This window comes from Trachypithecus francoisi, unplaced genomic scaffold (assembly GCF_009764315.1).
Source record: "Trachypithecus francoisi isolate TF-2019V2 unplaced genomic scaffold, Tfra_2.0 Lachesis_group14, whole genome shotgun sequence".
NCBI lineage: Eukaryota > Metazoa > Chordata > Mammalia > Primates > Cercopithecidae > Trachypithecus > Trachypithecus francoisi.
This window is the reverse complement of record NW_022681459.1, coordinates 41,131,552-41,150,795: the sequence shown is the minus strand read 5'-3', so window position 1 is coordinate 41,150,795 and position 19,244 is coordinate 41,131,552. Positions and strand designations below refer to the sequence as shown.

Here is a 19,244-nt window from a genome sequence, read left to right as displayed (position 1 = left end):
GCAGGCTGCCCTGGTGGTCTCAGCCCCCTGGGGCAGGCGGGTCCCCTGCAGGATGCAGAGACTGGGTGTGGCTTCCTGCAGATGTTCAGATGCTTCTGGGCTGGGCTGAGACCCAGGGCAAGGCTGCTGGCTGGACCGCAGGCCTTCCTGCCTGCCTCTTCCTTCAGCTGCTCTTTGTGGTCTGGCTCTGGCCGCCTGGGCCTCAGGGCCAGCCCTGAATGGCTTTGACCACTCTGTGGCCTTCTGACTGCTGAGGACTTGCGGAGAGTTCACTGGGCTTGGCTCAAGTGCTGAGCCCAGGGCAGGGTTGGGGACAGGCAGAGTGGGGCCTTACCTGGAAAGCCAGGCATGATTGTCCCTGGGACACCAACCCTCCTGTAAGGTTGGCCAACTCGGGCACCCTTGAGTGCAAGCTCTGTGTGGCACAAGAGATGCCCTGAGGAGCTCAGCCTCACCTGGTATGATGGGACCTGTGGAAGTTGTGGGAAGTAGTCCTGGCCGCCCGTGTGCCCACCTGCCCTGTGCCCAGATCAAGTTGTGGTGACCAAAAGGACAAGGACTATATCCATGGCTCCCTCCCAGAGCCTGGCAAGTCAGCAGGCATGAGAGGGTGTTGGAATGCTGTGGTGGGCCTGCGTGGGGGCCGTGCAGGACCTAGGGAACCTGCAGGGCTTGGCTTAGGGAGCACACAGGGGCCCAGGCAAAGGCAAGGTCACAGGTCGGGGGAGGTGAAGCTGGCAGGGGGAGGGGGAGACCTGCTGGCTAGAGCTGGGTTGGAGGCCGGTGGGCAGTGGGCCTGGCTCGAGCAGGGGGCGAGGGATTGGAGAGAAAGGCAGTTCCTGATGGTCCCCTCCTCAGGGGCTGGCTTTCCTCTGGTCCTTCCCTCCCAATGACCGCGTCTTCGTCGAGGCCACAGCTCTTGGCTCTGCGCCCACACCTCCAGTGCCAGGCTGCCCGGAGATCCGTTGATGGCCTTCCCTTGGACCACGGAGCCCTCGCTGCCACTGGTGCCTGGAGGGCTGGTCTGCTGCCCCTGCACCCTGGCCAGCTAGGATGGTGGGGTCGTGCAGCTGAATTAAGGGTGCCTTTCTGTCTGTCCTATGTGTATCAGTGGCCAGAACTGCCCTCATCCGTGGCCTTGCCAGCAGCTGGGCGTGCAGCCCGGGGAGGGCTGAGGTCGGCTGAAGTTGAGACCAACGGCCTTCTCTAACACTCCAGAGGAGCATGTCCCTGGTGAGCAGGCCTTGGGTAGCCCTGGGCTCCAGGCCAGTGGGATTCCAGTAGGGACTGGCTGGCAGGGCTTCTCTAGTGACTGCAGCCAGGGGTTCTCATGTGCAGGAAAGACCAGCTCCTCCAGAGTGAAGGGACTTGTGTCTTCTGGCCACATGGTGAGTGCTGGGCCCACCCCATCAGTGGCACCTAGCAGGTGGACACCTGGGTGCACCCCCAAAGCCCAGCGTGTTCCCCATCTTCCTGCACTGCATTCAGGAGGGTTCTGCCTCATCAGCTGCACCTGATCTGCTCTTAAACCCACAGCTGAGCTTTAATGTGCAGTCACGGAAGCTTTCATTTCTTTTTTTTTTTTTTTTTTTTTGAGATGGAGTCTTGCTCTGCCACCCAGGCTGGAGTGCAGTGGCCGGATCTCAGCTCACTGCAAGCTCCGCCTCCCGGGTTTACGCCATTCTCCTGCCTCAGCCTCCCGAGTAGCTGGGACTACAGGCGCCCGCCTCGTCGCCCGGCTAGTTTTTTGTATTTTTAAGTAGAGACGGGGTTTCACCGTATTAGCCAGGATGGTATCGATCTCCTGACCTCGTGATCCGCCCGTCTCGGCCTCCCAAAGTGCTGGGATTACAGGCTTGAGCCACCGCGCCCGGCGGAAGCTTTCATTTCTAAAAGAACTTCCTAAGAGTTCTTTTGGCCAGGCGCGGTGGCTCACACCTGGAATCCCAACACTTTGGGAGGCTGAGGCGGGTGGATCACCTGAGGTTAGGAGTTCGAGACCAACCTAACCAACATGGAGAAACCCCGTCTCTACTAAAAATACAAAATTAGCTGGGCATGGTGGCGCATGCCTGTAATCCCAGCTACTTCGGAGACTGAGGCAGGAGAATCGCTTGAACTCGGGAGGTGGAGGTTGTGGTGAGCCAAGATTATGCCAGCCAGCCTGGGCAACAAGAGCGAAGAAACAAAAACAAAAAACTTGAGTTCCTTTTGCTGCTTTGTAAACGCAGTTTGCTCTTCATCACTTCCTTTCCCCTGCAGATATTTCTGAGCTGTCTGTTTTTTTTTCTGCCATCAGAGCATGGTTGGTTGATGATGCATGTACGGTTATCTTTCTGCTGGTTCTTGCCCATGGTGCTTCTTTCATTATGTGGTTCTTTCTGACTATGTACTGCTTCTGGTCTTTAAAAAATGATTTTGAGACTTCTTTGAAGTATAGGATGAAGGTATCTTTCTCCAGAGAGAACTTCAGGCACAGGGGCACTGCCAGTGCTGGAGCCCCTTAAAACTGTGCTTGGCTTGCAGGTCCTTGTACCCCCAGTTTGGACCTGGGCAACCGGCTGTGCCACCACTTCTCAGGAACATCCCCCCACTTTTGTGCAATGTCCCCATGAGCCCTGGGGGTGACTGAGGCTATAGTTCATCTCTCCCTGAGCATTGCTCTTTGGAGTCCCAGCCTAACTTAGGGGAGAGTCTTCTGTTAGGTTCTCCATCCTGCGGGGGTATCTGGACCTTGTCTTCTGTCTCCTTCGCCCCCGGGAGCCACCAGAGCATGAGCCCCAGTGTGTTCAGTGGGCAAATGCTCTGAGGCAGGATTGGCCACTGTATTCTGCTGTCCGCTGTGGACCACACTCTCCCAAGTATTGGTCAAATACTGCATGAGCTCATCAACTCCTGGCAATTTTTAAGATGTTTTCATATTTTATTGAGCATCTTGAGTTGTTTTCACCAAAAGGATTGGCCCTAGTAGCCTGCCCACCCTCGGATGATGGCCCCCTATGGGCGCTTCCAGGGCACCCAGCGAGGGGATCCAACCCACTTCCAGCCCCTAGTCTGCTTCTCACAGGGACCCCTTGTGATGACACACCCTTTAGCTTCCCATCCTATGCAGAGAGAAGACCATCTCAAATGGCTGCCCATCCCCCACCACCCAGTACATCTGCAGGTGGTGATCATTGCTGTCCCAACACCTCAACTGCACAGCTGCCAGCTCCTCACTGGAGCAGACGGTGCCCAGTGGCCATCCCTGACGCCCGTGCCTGTGGAGGCACATACACTGAACCCTCTTCACCACCCTCCCCACTCATTAGACTTTTCTTGGAGGAATCTTTTTGGCTGTCTTCAGTATTTGAACAGCTTCTTGGCTGTCCTATGTCCCAGCTATGAGCCCTGGCTCTGCCCTCGAGCCATGTCACTAAATCATTGCACACGTGCACATTTCAGGAAACTTGAGTGTCACCCTTGGCTGTCCTCGGGATCTAATCTCCGTTCTCCACTCGTTTGCACTGTGGAAAACTGCCTGCTCTGGGCCCCAGAGGTCCTTGGGTGGGGAAGAGGTGTGTGCTAAGTGTGCAGTCACCCAGCGTGTCCACGGCACGTGTCCATGCCAGCTGCTGTGGGTGTGTGGGGCCCTCGGGTCCTGCGGGATGGCGAGTGTGTGTGCTGAGTGGGGCCTGTAGGCCCTGCATCCCAGGTGAGTGGGCCATGCTGTCCTGCCTGGCAGGATGGGGGCGGAGGCAGGGCTGCCTCCATTAGTAGCATGTGGGGTGGGGTTGGTGCTGTTGTAGGGGAGGAGATGTGCATGTGGAGGACGGTCTTAAAGGAAAAATGTATACAGTGGTCTGTTTCCAAGACAAAGTGCCTTGAATTGGCTTAGGTCAGCAAACTATAGAAGAAACAGGATATACTAGGCCCTTGCTTGGATAGCTGATGTGTGCTTGTCAGCCTCCTCTTTTCCCCCACTTAGTTGCCTTCACCCGAACCAAAGAAGTTTAGTCTAAGATGAAAGTTTACTGGCCTGCAAAATAGCTCGTTTTGTTTGTTCTTATCAGCCTGCCTGCTACTTAGGTCGTAAGTTAAATACTTAAAAAGTCTCTGAGCTGACTAAGACTGCAATGCATTGTGGCCTGCAGCAAAATATAGCAAGACAACCCCCAAAGAACACCTGAAGCCCCGATCCAACAATTAATAGGTGACGTCCAGGAAAAATTGTGACCCCATAGTACTCGGCCTATAGGATCTAGGGGAGGGACCTGCGCACTAGGGGATAAATTGCTTGTTGAAACTGTGCTGGGTGTGCCTGCCTGTCTGACACCTGATTTTGCAAGACTGTCGTTAAAAGTCTTACTTTTTCTGTTCTCTGGGTCTCTGAGTTCATTCTTTAAGTTTGGATGGGTAAGTTTGTGTTTCACAGTGTGGCTCCTGCCCTCACTGCTGCTGCCCCCTTTGAGCCCCCCAGTCCCCCAGCTCGGTGTGTCCAAGCCTTCAGAGTACCGTGGTGCTGATGAGATGCTTCTGTTCAGGGCTGTTGTTGCAGGTGGTAGAGAGACAGTCTGGCCAGTGCTGATGAGTGTATGGGTTTGGGAGGTGTTTGCATGGCGCTGGCCAGAAATGTGGTGTCCAGTACCCCACACCCAGCAAGCGGTACAGGTACCACAGAGGTGGGTCTGTTCTGGCCTGTTGCAGGTTTGGAGGGCAGCTCTGAGTATCTGGCATCCACTCAACTCGGTGTTTTCCTTTTCCCGCAGACCTTTCGACCTGTGTGAGCAGAGCCGCCCTGTGCCACCATGTGCATCATCTTCTTTAAGTTTGATCCTCGCCCTGTTTCCAAAAATGCATACAGGTAACCCCCTCGCTCTGCATCTGCTGCACCCTGCAGGGTCCTGGGTGCCCAGCCAGTTCTCATGCCACCCGAGCTGCTGTGTGCAGGAAGGTGTGTGGGCCAGGCCGGGGCTGCACAGGCCTGGCACTGCCCTTCAGGACAGGGTCACTCAGTGTGGGATGCTGTCAGAATGCCTCTTGGGGCGGGGACTCCAGTCGATGTACAAAGACGTGAAGACTCAGCCACAGAAGGCAGTCGTAGGTAGGACAGAGGAGTGACATGGGTCCAGGCGGGATGCAGTTCTATGGGCTTTGAGGAGGGTCGGGCCGCAGAATCGGGGCAATGGTGTCAGTGAGTGAGAGCCAGCTTGGGTTGGCTGGTCGCAGCTGCTGGTGAGAAGTCAAAGTGGTGGCCAGGTTAGGGGTCTGTGTGTGGGTTCTGAGCTGAGGAAGAAGGACCTGGGGTAGAGAGGATGCTGAGGACCAGCCAGAGGAGTCAGGAAACCAAGGCCAGAAGCCACCCCTGACCCTGGACTCAGGACGGCCACACCTCCATTCCCTAGGACACCCCAGCATTTATCCCCACGGAGAGTGAGGCAGAGATGTAACCCATGCCCAAAATGAAACTTGTAACCATTCTCTAATGCAACTGCTTGGGAAGTTTTCATCATTTTAAAATCTATACCAGAAATGATTTGAACCATTTCAAGAGGGTCTCAGATTTGAGTCATCACAAAGTTGCATAGACACCATGCTGCTTGACTTCAAGGCTGAGTGAAGTCATTTCAGGCCAAGGAATCAGGAAGGAAGAGTGTCTGGTGTTTTCCCATTTTGCAGTTGGATGAGTGGCAGGGCCAGGCTAGGGTCCAAGCAGCAGACAGCATGCTGCAGGGAAGGTGGAAGAAATGTTAAGAAAGAACTGTTGGCCGGGCGCGGTGGCTCAAGCCTGTAATCCCAGCACTTTGGGAGGCCGAGATGGGTGGATCATGAGGTCAGGAGATGGAGACCATCCTGGCTAACACGGTGAAACCCCGTCTCTACTAAAAATACAAAAAACTAGCCGGGCGAGGTGGCGGGCGCCTGTAGTCCCAGCTACTCGGGAGGCTGAGGCAGGAGAATGGCGTGAACCCAGGAGGCAGAGCTTGCAGTGAGCTGAGATCCGGCCACTGCACTCCAGTCCGGGTGACAGAGCGAGACTCCGCCTCAAAAAAAAAAAAAAAAGAAAGAAAGAACTGTTGTCTGCCACAGGGACTGGAGTAGCGTTGGGCTGGCTAATGAGTGAACAGAATACTAAAGAATGTAGGGGCCGGACGCGGTGGCTTACACCTGTAATCCTGGTGCTTTGGGAGGCCGAGTTGGGTGGATCACAAGGTCAGGAGATTGCGACCATCCTGGCTAGCACGGTGAAACCCCGTCTCTACTAAAAAGACAAAAAATTAGCCGGGCGTGGTGGCGGGTGCCTATAGTCCCAGCTACTCAGGAGGCTGAGGCAGGATAATCGCTTGAACCCAAGAGGGAGAGGTTGCAGTGAGCTGAGATTGCACCACTGCACCCCAGCCTAGGTGACAGAGCGAGACTCCATCTCAAAAAAATAAAAAGAATGTAAGGGCCAGGTGTGGTGGCTCACGCCTGTAATACCAGCACTTTGGGAGGCTGAGGTGGGCAGATCATGAGATCAGGAGATTGAGACCATCCAGGCTAACATGGTGAAACCTGTCTCTACTAAAAATACAAAAAAATAGCTGGGCGTGGTGGCACGCACCTGTAGTCCCAGCTACTCGGGAGGCTGAGGAGGAGAACTCAGAAGGGTTGAACCCAGACAGCAGAGGTTGCAGTGAGCCGAGATCACGCCACTGCACTCCAGCCTGGGCGACAGAGCGAGACGCCATCTAAAAAAAAAAAAAAAAAAGATTAAGGGCTGGGTGCAGTGGTCAGCACTTTGGGAGGCCAAGGTGGGCAAATCACAAGGTCAGGAGATCCAGACCATCCTGGCTAACAGGGTGAAGCCGCATCTGTACTAAAAACGCACAAAAAAATTAGCTGGGTGTGGTGGTGGGTGCCTGTAGTCCCTGCTACTTGGGAGGCCGAGGCGGGAGAATGGCGTGAACCTGGGAGGCGGAGCTTACAGTGAGCCGAGATTGTGTGCCACAGCACTCCAGCCTGGGCAACAGAGTAGGTCTCCATCTCAAAAAAAAAAAAAAAAAAGATTAAGGTAAAATTAGGTCATGTAGGTAGGCCCTAATCAATACGATGGGTGACTCAGATACGCATAGGGGAAGCTGGTGTGTATACAGAGATAGAAGCAGTTGTCTGTATACCAGGAAGACCCTCAAAAGGAGCCAGCCCTGCTGACGCCTTGATCTTGGATCTCCAGCATCCAATGCTGCGAGACAAAAGTATCTGTTGTTGCAGCCGCCTAGTCTGTGGTGCTTAGTTACGGCAGCCCCAGGAAACTAGCACGCTGAGGAGAGCCGGCCAACTCTGTATGCGTTTCAGGGCTACCTCCTGCAGGCTGCCGAAGAGACTCAACCCACCCTGAGTGCTCCCACCTCTGGGAAGAAAGCTTGATGGCCAGTCTGCAGGTGCTGGTCAGTGCCACCTGGCCCCCTGGGTAGAGAGGAGGAGGGTTGACATGGGCCCCTCTTGCTTTCACTTAGAACCCATGTGTTGCTGCCAGGACCTGTCCTGTGGTTTCTGCCATACCAGTTGGCCTTGGGATTTCTCTGGACTATTTTCCCAAGCCCTAAGCCAAAGGCGAAATGTGCCACCTCTGGGTGACTGAGCAAATGTGCGCTGTGTTTTCCTGACTTGATGGGAGGGTGTGAGACACTTCTGGTGGCTGCTGCTGCTCTGGCTGTGGGATATCCAGCCAGGAGAAGGGCATGCTGCAGACTGGGAGCACAGGTGCTTCTACCGAGCCCCTGACAGCACCTCTGCAGCACTTTGGGAGGCTTTGTACAGGTACCTAGCTAGGCTGGGCTGGACTCCTCACCTGTGGACTGGGGTAAAAAGTGGGGTGCTTTAGGCCACTATGTTTTTATTATTATTGTTATTGTTTTAGAGACAGGATCTTGCTCTGTTGCCCAGGCTGGAGTACAGTGGTGTGATCATAGCTTACTGCAGCCTCAAACTCCCCGGCTCAAGTGATCCTCCCACTTCAGCATGCCTAAGTAACTGGGACTACACCATGCCTGGCTAATTTTTTTTTTTTTTGCTAGAGAGAAGGTCTCGCTATGTTGTCCTGGGTGGTCTGGAACTCCTCCTGCCTCAGCCTCCCAAAATGCTGGGATTACAGGCGTGAGCCACCATGCCCAGCCTAGGCCACCGTGTTTGGCAATTTGATACCCATCACAGAAAACCAACACGCCGCAGCAAGATAACAGTCACTTCATCATGTCACCCTACCTCTTTCGAAACTGCCTGTTTACGGCCAGGCGCGGTGGCTCATGCCTATAATTCCAGCACTTTGGAAGGCCAAGGTAGGTGGATCACTTGAGGTCAGGAGTTTGAGACCAGCCTGGCCAACATGGTGAAACCCCGTCTCTACTAAAAATACAAAAATTAGCCTGGCGTGGTGGCACACACCTGTAATCCCAGCTATTAGGGAGGCTAAGGCAGGAGAATCACTTGAGCCTGGGAGGCAGAGGTGTCAGTGAACTGAGATAGCACCACTGCACTCCAGCCTGGGTGACAGAGTGAGACTCCATCTCAAAAACAAACAAACAAACAAACAAACAAAAAACTGCCTGTTTATAGCCCCATGCGATGCCCCTTGCTGACTTCAGCCTGGAGTGGCTGCAGGACAAGCCGTTACTTCATGGGGCAGCTTCCATGGGGTCACCACTCAGGGTTTGATCACTGGATCTCAGGCCAGAGTACTTCCTATCCATCTGTCACCAAACTGCCTCCCAGACAGTGCACACACTCACCCCCCAGCAGAACACACTCGCCCCCTGAGATGATGCATATACCCCCCGAGACGGTGCACACACTCACCCTGCCTAGCAGCGTGGGTGTCAAGTGGTGATGGATAATTAGTGGTTTCAGTTATTGGAACAAAATAAAGCCGGGGTGAGTTGCCGTCCTCAGGGACCTCACCGTGGTGGGTGCATCCCTGTCTCTCTGGACGTGGGGCGCAGATAGGCTTCTATCCATGTGCAGCCCTACCAGTGATGACGGAGAGAGCTACTTCCTCCCCTCTTTGGGGCTTGATCTGGGTACTCGGCATGCTGGCTCATCCCTGAATTATGTATTCATTGAAATCCCTGGGAAACCACCAGCAATTCAGCTAAACAGTGACTGCTGGTACAAAAATAACCTGGCAATTAATGTTCCTGAGTTAATAGGCAAACATATATAATTGCTCCTTGTTTAAAAACAGACAGCTGAACATCTTAGGACAGCAGTCCATGCTCATTCAGCTTTTCTTCTTACTTTTCCCCCCTTTATTTTCCCTTTGCAAGAGCATTATGTCAGAATCAGCACCCGAGGCCAACAGCCCCAGCCTGGTTTGGGGTTGGACTGGGATGAGATGTCCCTGGCTCCCCCAACCCCTGTTCACCTGCAGGGCTCTGGGACGTGGAAGCAGAAGAGGAAGGTATTTAAGAGAGAATGCTGAGCAGAACCACACGGAGCTTGACCCCACCCATGGGGTGGAGGAGCTCTCATCCCAGACCCTGGCGCATCCCCACCATAGCCGTCAGGGACTACGGTGTTCTCCCTTCTTCTGCCTGCTGGCCAGGTTACAGCCAGTGGGCACCTTCTACAAGACTGGCCCATCCAGGTCTGGGGCAGGTGCACTGCCTTCTACTGCACTGTCCAGCCCACAGAAAGTGGGCTCTACTGCCATCCCCGCTGCAGAGGTTGGGGGGCACTTCTGCCCAGAAGGGACATGGAGACTTGGTCCAGGTCTGGGTTGAAACATGGCAGTTAGAGGTACAAAGGCTGAGGCTCATATCAGGGACAGAGACCACCTCCCCCCATCCCAGGCAGCACATTCCCAAGACCTGGTACAGCCCTGGGGCCAGCTGGGCATCAGAGCAGGCTGAGTGAGGCACCCTGGAGGTGCTGAGGCTTCCGTAGCAGACCCCAAGGGCTCTAGGCATGGCACAGTCCCTGGCAACAACCAAAAGCATTTCCCCAGTTCTGCAGGCAGGAAGCTTCAGGGGCAGATGCTGAGTTGGGGGGCACACATGTGCACACAGGTCTCTAAGGGCATGAGTGGTGGGTGCAAGCACCACTTTCTTTTTTATTTGAAATGGAGTCTTGCTCTGTCACCCAGGCTGGAGTGTAATGGCGCGATCTCAGCCCACTGCAACTTCTGCCTACCGAGTTCAAGCAATTCTCTGCCTCAGCCTCCCAAGCAGTTGGAATTACAGGTGCCCACGACCACGTCCAGCTGATTTTTGTATTTTTAGTAGAGACAGGGTTTCACTATCTTGGCCAGGCTGGTCTTGAACTCCTGACCTCATGATCAACCCTCACTGGCCTCCCAAAATGCTGGCATTACAGGCATAAGCCACCGCACCCAGCCATGAGCACCACTTTTACTCTCAATTTTATGAATGTCTGTTATTTAACATTTCATCAGGAACAAATGTTTTATGAACTTAATGTGCAGTGATCAATATGGAAATTATTTTTAAACACTTGTCAGGATCTCACCACTGCAGCTTGGTTTCATCCTCACAGTGTGATGGTAGGACAGCCGAGCCCTGCTCCTTGGAGCTGCCTCTCCATGGCACAAGTGTTCAGGGGGTCTTCAGCCATCTTTTTTTTTTTTTTTTTTTTTTTTTTTTTAGAGACAGGGCTTCTCTGTTCCCCAGGTTGGAGTACATTGGTGCGGTCACAGCTCACTGCAGCCTCAAACTCCTGGGGTCAAATGATCCTGCTGCCTTAGCCTCCCAAGTAGTTGGGAATACAGGCATGCACCACCACGCCTGACTAATTTTTGTATTTTTTTTTTTTGTTTGTAGATATGGGATCTTACTTTCTTGCCCAAGCTGGTCTCAAAACTCCTAGGCTCAAGTGATCTGCCCACTTTGGCCTCCCAAACTGCTGGGATTATGGGTGTCATCGACTGTGCCTGGCCCCGCCATTGCTTCTTAGATCCTCAGGTCTAACAGATATTGCAGGAACTGACCCCTTCCACTCAGTCACTACTATGTCCTTATTTGTTTTCTTCTAGTGTCCAAGCTGGGACTTGAAACTCAGTTTTCTTTCTTCAAGACCAGGGCTATTAAAGTTTAGATGTCTCTCCTAATTGCAAAAGAAATATTTATTTGATTAGGCTGGGTGTGGTAGCTCATATCTGTAGTCCCAGCACTTGGGGAGGCCGAGGCAGGTGGATCATTTGAGGTCAAGAGTTCAAGACCAGCATGGTGAAACTCCATCTCTACTAAAAGTACAAAAAATTAGCTGGGTGTGGTGGTGGCTGCCTGTAATCCCAGCTACTCAGGAGGCTGAGGTGGGAGAATAGCTTGAACCCGGGAGGTGGGAGTTGCAGTGAGCCGAGATCGCGTCACTGCACTCCACTGCACGTCACCTGGGTGAGAGAGCGAGACTCCATCTCAAAGAATAAAAATAAATAAAAATAGAAATATTTGTTTGATTCATAATGCAAAAAAACTAGTAAAACAGAGAAGTTCCCATCCACTCCCCACTGACCCCAGAAATTAACTCCAAAAGACACAGAATGGAGCAGCCCTCAGACGCCCACATGCTGTGCCATTCAATCTGTATCCTTGAGCTCACGCTTCCAGGAGCCCATGGATTTGTTGTGGGTGTTCCCAGGGCTGGGGACAGATGGACAGAAGGAGGGACAGGCCCCAGCCCTCCAGCCTGGGCTCCAGGCATGCTTGGTACCAGCCCCTAAGGGCCTGGCAGACCCGTCTCCTGCCGTTGAGTTTTGTGGATGTGTGTCCCTGCCCAGCATCCTCCTGTTTACGGGCAAGGCTCTGAGTGCAGCCCCAGCTGCAGGCTCCTGAGAGCTCACCTGTAGCCACTGTGCTCCTTCCTCCCATGCAGGTGCGGCAGGACTGCTGGCTTCCTGCCCCTCTGAGACTGGCCCTTATTGCCACTGAGGCCAGTTTTGTGTGTGAAGAGAGAAAAAGACTTGGCTCGCTCGTTTCCATCTGAAGCCTTCAGTGGTGCTTTCCTCTTGCAGGCTCATCTTGGCAGCCAACAGGGACGAATTCTATAGTCGACCCTCCAAGTTAGCTGACTTCTGGGGGAACAACAACGAGATCCTCAGTGGTGAGTCTTCCTGCGTGCTCGGCGGTGGCCGCGCCTTGTTGCTTCCCTAGCCCCTGCGTAGCCGAGTGACCCTAACTGAGTGGTGCTGCTTCCGAGTGTGATGGCGGGGTGTAGAGGTGGAACCAATGGGGCTCGTGGTCGGGGCCAGCCCCAGCACTGGGCATTGCTAGAGCTGCCCACCCAGCACTGTCTGCGCTGCTTCTCGTGCCGTGTGTCTGCACGGGAGCCCCATTACATGAAAAGGTCAGTTGGTTTTATTTGGATCCTCCTCTTTGCTGAGGGCATGTGGGTGGATGTGTGTGATGTACAGATGCACACTCGGTCATGTGAAGCGACCCAGTCATGTGAGTGTGTGCATGCATGTGTATGCGTGCGTGTGCGTGCCTGTGTTTGTGTTTGTGCATGAGCACACTTGTTTCAGGGATGGTGGGGCTGAGTTTGGGGAGCCGCTGGTGCTGAAGCCCTGTCACCTGCACCATGCCAGTGTTGCATGAGGTGTATTCATAGGGCAGAAGTAGGGGTGAGAACCAGGTCCTCCCCTCCAAAGATACCAGCCTCGTTGAAGTCCTGTTGGACAGGAAGCAGTTCCTGCCCATGGGGTGGTGGGAGTCTACATGGAAGATGTGCAGAGATGGCTGGTGAAGCCACAGATTACTCTGCCTGTGTACCAGGTACCAAGTCATCCTGGCATGCTCCAGGGTGCCCACTCAGGCCAGATGTGTGACCTCGTGGGCCCATGGAGGCTGTGTGTACCCTGTGCTGCCTCCCAGGCTGGGAGGGCAGGTGTTAGGATTACAGGTGTGAGCCCAACACTTTGGGAGGCAGGGAGGCTGAGGCAGGAGGATTACTTGAGCCCAGGAGTGCAAGACCAGTCTGGGCAACATGGCAAAACCCTGTCTCTGCAAAAAAAAATACAAAAATTAGCCAGGCATGGTGGCATGTGCCTGTGGCCCCAGCTACTCAGGAGGCTGAGTCTAGAGAATTGCTTGAGCCCAGAAAGCAGAGGTTTCAGTGAGCTGAGGTTGTGCCACTGTACTCCAGCATGGGTGACAGAGCAAGACCTTGTCTCATTCAATCAGTCAATCAAATAAAAGCTCAGCTGTGGGGTTTTGTGAGGACTCCTATGTAGGCCTGTGGCCTGGCAGTAGTATGAGAATGCTGCTGAGGCTGAGTGGTCCTGGCACTGTGTGGGAGGAGGACGGGTGCACGGAGACTGAGGCAGGGTGGTCCTAGGCCTGCTGGTATAGGAGGATGCAGTGGGTGCAGGGCTGGTCAGGACGGGTGGGTAAAGGCACGGAACTGATGTCCTTGGAAAGTGGAAGGTTTTTGTAGATGAAGACGTGGCGGCTCAGAGGGTTTCCCTCCTCTGGCTCCTTGACTATTGTGCCCTCCTGGGCTCCATCCCACCCTGGCACCCAGGTCTGTCAGCTGCCTCTGAACTAGTGCCAACCCCAGGAGCTCCAGTCTTATGGAATTGTTCACCCCTGTGGTGTTTTGATGGTGGCAGCTGGTGCACGGATGTACACAGGCTCCTGCCAAGTGTTGGGGTGACCATATCACTAAGGCCCACATCCTCTCACTCTCTGACGTCACCAGATTGTGTGCAAAAGTTTAGGACAGTGGTTCTCCAGGTGTGGTCCTTGGGCCTGTAGCACCAGCTTTACTTGAGAACTTGTTGAAAATGAAATCACCCTGGTGCAGTGGCTCACGCCTGTAATCTCAGCACTTTGGGAGTCCAAGGCAGGAGGATCCCTTGAGGCCAGGAGCTTGAGACCAGCCTGGGCAACATAGTGAGTCCCTGTCTCTACAACAACAACAAAAAATTAGCCAGATGTGGTGACACATGTCTGTTGTCCCAGTTACTCGGGAGGCTGAGGTGGGAGGATCACCTGAGCCTGGGAGGTAGAGGGTGCAGTGAACCGAGATTGAGCCACCACAGTCCAGCCTAGGCAAGAGAGTAAGACCCTGTCTCAAAAAAAAAAAAAAAGAAAGAAAAGAAAAAAAAAAAGAAATGCAAATCAAAATCATTAAATTCATAAAAATTTGGCCATTACTTCTTTTTTTTTTTTTTTTTTTGAGATGGAGTCTCGCTGTGTCGCCAGGGCTGGAGTGCAATGGTGCCATCTCAGCTCACCACAACCTCCGCCTCCTGGGTTCAAGCTATTCTCCTGCTTCAGCCTCCTGAGTAGCTGGGATTACAGGCATGCGCCACCACGCCAGGCTAATTTTGTACTTTTAGTAGAGATGGGGTTTCTCCATGTTGGTCAGGTCAAACTCCCAACCTCAGATGATCCGCCTGCGTCGGCCTCCCAAAGTGCTGGGATTAGAGGCATGAGCCACTGCGCCCGGCGGCCATTACTTCTTCAAGTAGTTTTTCTGTCCTCTCTCTCGCTCTCTCCTTCCCTCCAGTTACATACATATATTAGTTCACTTGCCTTTGTCCCACAGCTCTGTGATGCCCTCTGTGTACTTTTCTCGGTGCTCCTGGATCTTGCGGTTTTCCAGCCTGGTGTCTGGGAGCCAGCCCTACTCCCCGGCCTGTGTGAGCACTGGTGGTTCTTGCCCCAGTGTCATATAGTCTCCTCCCTGAGATGCTGACCCGACATTCTCTGTGCAGCTCCTTCCTCTCTGTACTTTTGTGCCACTGTCTTAGTTCGTTTGTGTTGCTCTAAAGGAAAAAGTTGAGTCTGTGTAATTTTTTTTTTTTTTTAAGATAGAGTCTCACTCTGTGGCCCAGGCTGGAGTGCAGAGGCATAATCCTGTCTCACTGCAGCCTCTAACTCCTGGCCTCAAGTGATCCTCCGATCTCCGCCTCCCGAGTAGCTGGGACTACAAGTGCACACCACCATGCTCAGCTCATTTTTAAAAATAATTTGTAGCGACAAAGCCTTGCTGTGTTGCACAGGCTAGTCTCAAACTCCTGGCCCAAAGTGATCTTCCTTTTTTGGCCTCCCAAAGTGCTGGGATTACAGGTATAAGCTATGGTGCCCAGCCAAGGCTGGGTAATTTTTCTTTTTTTTTTTTTTGAAATGGAGTCTTGCTCATTTGCTTAGGCTGGAGTGCAATGGTATGATCTTGGCTCACTGCAACCTTTACCTCCCAGATTCAAGTGATTCTCCTGCCTCAGCCTCCCGAGTAGCTGGGATTATAGGCACCCGCCACCACGCCCAGCTAATTTTTGTATTTTTGTATTTTTTTTATTATTATACTTTAAGTTCTACGGTACATGTGTACAGCGTGCAGGTTTGATACATAGGTACACATGTGCCATGTTGGTTTGCTGCACCCATCAACTCGTCATTTACATTGGGTATTTCTCCTAACACTATCCCTCCCCCAGCCCAATTTTTGTATTTTTAGTAGGGATGGGGTTTCACCAGGTTGGCTGGGCCGGTCTCAAACTCCTGACCTCAAGTGATCCACAAGACTGGGTAATTTATAAAGAGAAGAGGTTTATTTGGCTTAGAGTTCTGCAGGGGACCTGAAGCATGGTGTCAGCATCTGCTTCTGATGCAGGCCTCAGGAAGTTTCCAGTGATGATGGAAGGGGAAGGGGAGGTGGTATGTGCATATCACATGCGGAGAGAGGAAGCCAGAGAGAGCGGGGAGGTGCCACGCTGTTTTAAACAATCAGTTCTGAGAGGAACTAATAGAGCTAGAACTCATCACTGTGAGAACAGCACCATTCATGAAGGATCTGCCATTAGGTAGATCTATCTCCCATTAGGCCCTACCTCCAACATTGGGGATCAGTTTTTTGGTTTTTTTTTTTGAGACAGAGTTTCACTATTGTTGCCCAGGCTGGAGTTCTATGGTGCTATCTCGGCTCACCGTAACCTCCTCCCACGTTCAAGCGATTCTCCTGCCTCAGCCTCCCGAGTAGCTGGGATTACAGGCGCCTGCCACCACGCCCAGCTAATTTTTTGTTTTTAGTAGAGACAGGGTTTCACCATGTTGGCCTGGCTGGTCTGGAACTCCTGACATCAGGCAATCCACCTGCCTCAGCCTCCCCAAGTGCTGAGATTAGAGGCGTGAGCCACCTCACCCAGCCCAGGGATCAGATTTTAACATGAGATCTGGGGGACAAGCATCCAAACTATGGCAGCCATGAACTCTGGGTGTCTCAGTTTCCGTAAACACTAAAGCCCCTCTTCTCAGCTCAGGGAGTCTGCTGAATTCAGCCTGGTCCCGCCACTCCCTGGGCTGGGTCCTGGAGCCTCTCTAATCATGGGCTCACTTTGTTTCCTGTCTCTCATATCCTTTTTTGTAAAACACATTTGATATGGTTTGGCTGTGTCCCTACCCAAATCTCATATTGAATTGTAGTTCCCAAAATCCCCACGTGTCCTGGGAGAGACCCAGTGGGAGGTAATTGAATCTTGGGGCAGTTACCCCTATGCTGTTGTTCTCATGGTAGTGAGTGAGTTCTCACGCAATCTGATGGGGTTTTTTGTTTTGTTTTGTTTTGTTTTGTTTTTGTTTTTGTTTTTGGGTTTTTTGAGACAGAGTTTTGCTCTTATTACCCAGGCTGGAGTGCAATGTTGCGATCTTGGCTCACTGCAACCTCTACCTCCTAGGTTCAAGCAATTCTCCTGACTCAGCCTCCTGAGTAGCTGGAATTACAGCCGCTTGCCACCACGCCCGGCTAATTTTTGTGTTTTTAGTAGAGATGGGGTTTCACCATGTTGGCCAGGCTGGTCTCGAACTCCTGACCTCAGGTGATCTTCCTGCCTCGGCCTTCCAAAGTGCTGGGATTACAGGTATGAGCCACTGCTCCCAGGCAAGATCTGATGGTTTTATAAGGGGCTTTTCCTGCTTTGCTTGGAACTTCTTCCTGCTACCATGTGAAGAAGGACATGTTTGCTTCCCCTTCTGCCACGATTGTAAGTTTCCTGAGTCCTCCCCAGCCACGCTGAACTATGAGTCACATCTCTTTCCTTTATAAATTACCCAGTCTTGGGTATGTCCTTGTAGCAGCATGAGAATGGACTAATAAATACACCATTGTTTCATGTGTTTTATTTATATTTTTTGGTTGTTTTAACAGGAGGGTAAATCTGGTCCTTGTTGCTTGGGCAAATTTGGAAGTTTTGTTCTTGTTTTAATTATTGATTTGTAAGAGTTGTTTATCCATTCTAGATATGAGTCCTTTGTGCCTACTCATTTCGTAATGATAACTTTTGGTGAGCAGAATTTTTTTTTTTTTTTTTTAAGGTAGAGTCTCAGTCTCGTTCTGTCACCAGGCTGGAGTGCAGTGGTGCAATCTCAGCTCACTGCGACCTCCGCCTCCCAGGTTCAAGCGATTCTCCTGCCTCAACCTCCGGAGAAGCTGGGACCACAGGCGTGCACCACCACGCCCAGTGAATTTTCGTATTTTTAGTAGAGATGGATGATCACCATGTTGGCCAGGATGGGCTGTATCTCTTGACCTCATGATCTACCTGCCTCAGCCTCCCAAAGTGCCGGGATTGCAGGTGTGAGCCACCGCATCCAACCAGAATATTTTATTTTAACAAAGTACAGTTTATCTTCTCTTTTATGAGTTGTTCTTTTTGTGTCTTATCCAAAAAGTCTCTGCCTACCCAGAGGAAAATATATAACAATATTTTCTTCCGTTTGCTTCTAGAAGCCTAATTTTGGTTTTTATGTTTGGTCTATGATTTATCTCAAGGTTTTGTACATAATGTGAGGTAGGGGTTGAGATTTACTGCCTCCCACCCCCAAATCTCTCTAGTTGTTCTAGCATCATTTATTAAATGGATTTTCTTTTGCCTAGTTCATTACTGTGGCAACTTGGTTGTACATCAGTTGAACATATATGTGTGGGTCTATTCCTGACGCTGTTGTGTCCCTTTGATCTACGTATCTGTCTTGATGTCAACACCACACAGTCTTTGAGTGCTGTTGCTTTTTAGTAAGTCTTGAAATCAGGCTGGGCATGGTGGCTCACACCTGTAATCTCAGCACTTTGGGAGGCCGAGGCAGGCAGATCACCTGAGGTTGGGAGTTCAAGACCAGTCTGACCAACATGGAGAAACCCCGTCTCTACTAAAAATACAAAATTAGCCAGGTGTGGTGGTCCATGCCTGTAATCCCAGCTACTCGGGAGGCTGAGGCAGGAGAATCACTTGAACCTGGGAGGCGGAGGTTGCAGTGAGGGGAGATCATGCCATTGCACTCCAGCCTGGGCCACAAGAGCGAAACTCCATCTCAAAAAAAGAAATAGAAATCAGAAAGTGTGGGTCTACTTTCTTTTTTGGGACTGTTTTGGCCATCCCAGTTCCTTTGCATATGCATAGATATTTTAGTCAGTCTGTTAATTGCTATAAAACAAAAAGCCCCCTGGGATTTTGACTGGGCAGGTGTTGAATCTATGGGTCATTTGGGGAGAAGTGTCACCTTAACAATACTGAGTTATCTAAGAAGTACCCAGTGAAACAAATAACAACAAGAAACACTATTGGCCGGGCGCGGTGGCTCAAGCCTGTAATCCCAGCACTTTGGGAGGCCGAGGTGGGCGGATCACAAGGTCAGGAGATCGAGACCATCCTGGCTAACACGGTGAAACCCCGTCCCTACTAAAAAAAATACAAAAAAACTAGCTGGGCGAGGTGGCAGGCGCCTGTAGTCCCAGCTACTCCGGAGGCTGAGGCAGGAGAATAGCGTGAACCCGGGAGGCGGAGCTTGCAGTGAGCTGAGATCTGGCCACTGCACTCCAGCCTGGGCGACAGAGCAAGACTCCATCTCAGAAAAAAAAAAAAGAAACACTATTGACGTTGGGTGCGGTGGCTCACGCCTGTAATCCCAGCACTTTGGGAGGCCGAGGTGGGCAAATCACGAGGTCAGGAGATCGAGACCATCCTGGCTAACACGGTGAAATCCCGTCTCTACTAAAAAAAATGCAAACAAATTAGCCAGGTGTGGTGGTGGGCACCTGTAGTCCCAGCTTCTCGGGAGGCTGAGGCAGGAGAATGGCCTGAACCTGGGAGGTGGAGCTTGCAGTGAGCCGAGATCTCGCCACTGCACTCCAGCCTGGATGACACAGCGAGACTCCGTCTCAAAAAACAACAACAAAAAACAAACAAACAAACAAAAACCCACTATTGAATCTTTCAGTCAGTGAATATGCACCTCTCCTTAAATCAGGTCAGCTCAACTTGAGACCCTCAA

At 52.0% G+C, this 19,244-nt stretch overlaps 1 protein-coding gene across 15 annotated transcripts in view; it reads left to right on the top strand.

The window, feature by feature from the left end:
- TANGO2 (transport and golgi organization 2 homolog) overlaps nucleotides 1-19,244 on the top strand; it is a 47,413-nt gene that overhangs the window by 11,547 nt on the left and 16,622 nt on the right. For 13 of the 15 annotated variants that reach the window (XR_004442315.1, XR_004442316.1, XM_033232906.1 and 10 more), the window contains exons 2-3: nucleotides 4,749-4,843; nucleotides 11,987-12,075. Coding sequence is in view for 11 of the 15 variants with exons in the window: in XM_033232904.1 (XP_033088795.1) it covers nucleotides 4,788-4,843; nucleotides 11,987-12,075 (145 nt within the window). In the remaining 4 variants the exon portion in view is untranslated. Of the gene's footprint in view, nucleotides 1-4,748; nucleotides 4,844-4,889; nucleotides 5,084-11,986; nucleotides 12,076-19,244 lie in introns of those variants that run through there. The other 2 variants (XM_033232910.1, XM_033232909.1) reach the window with 1 other exon arrangement.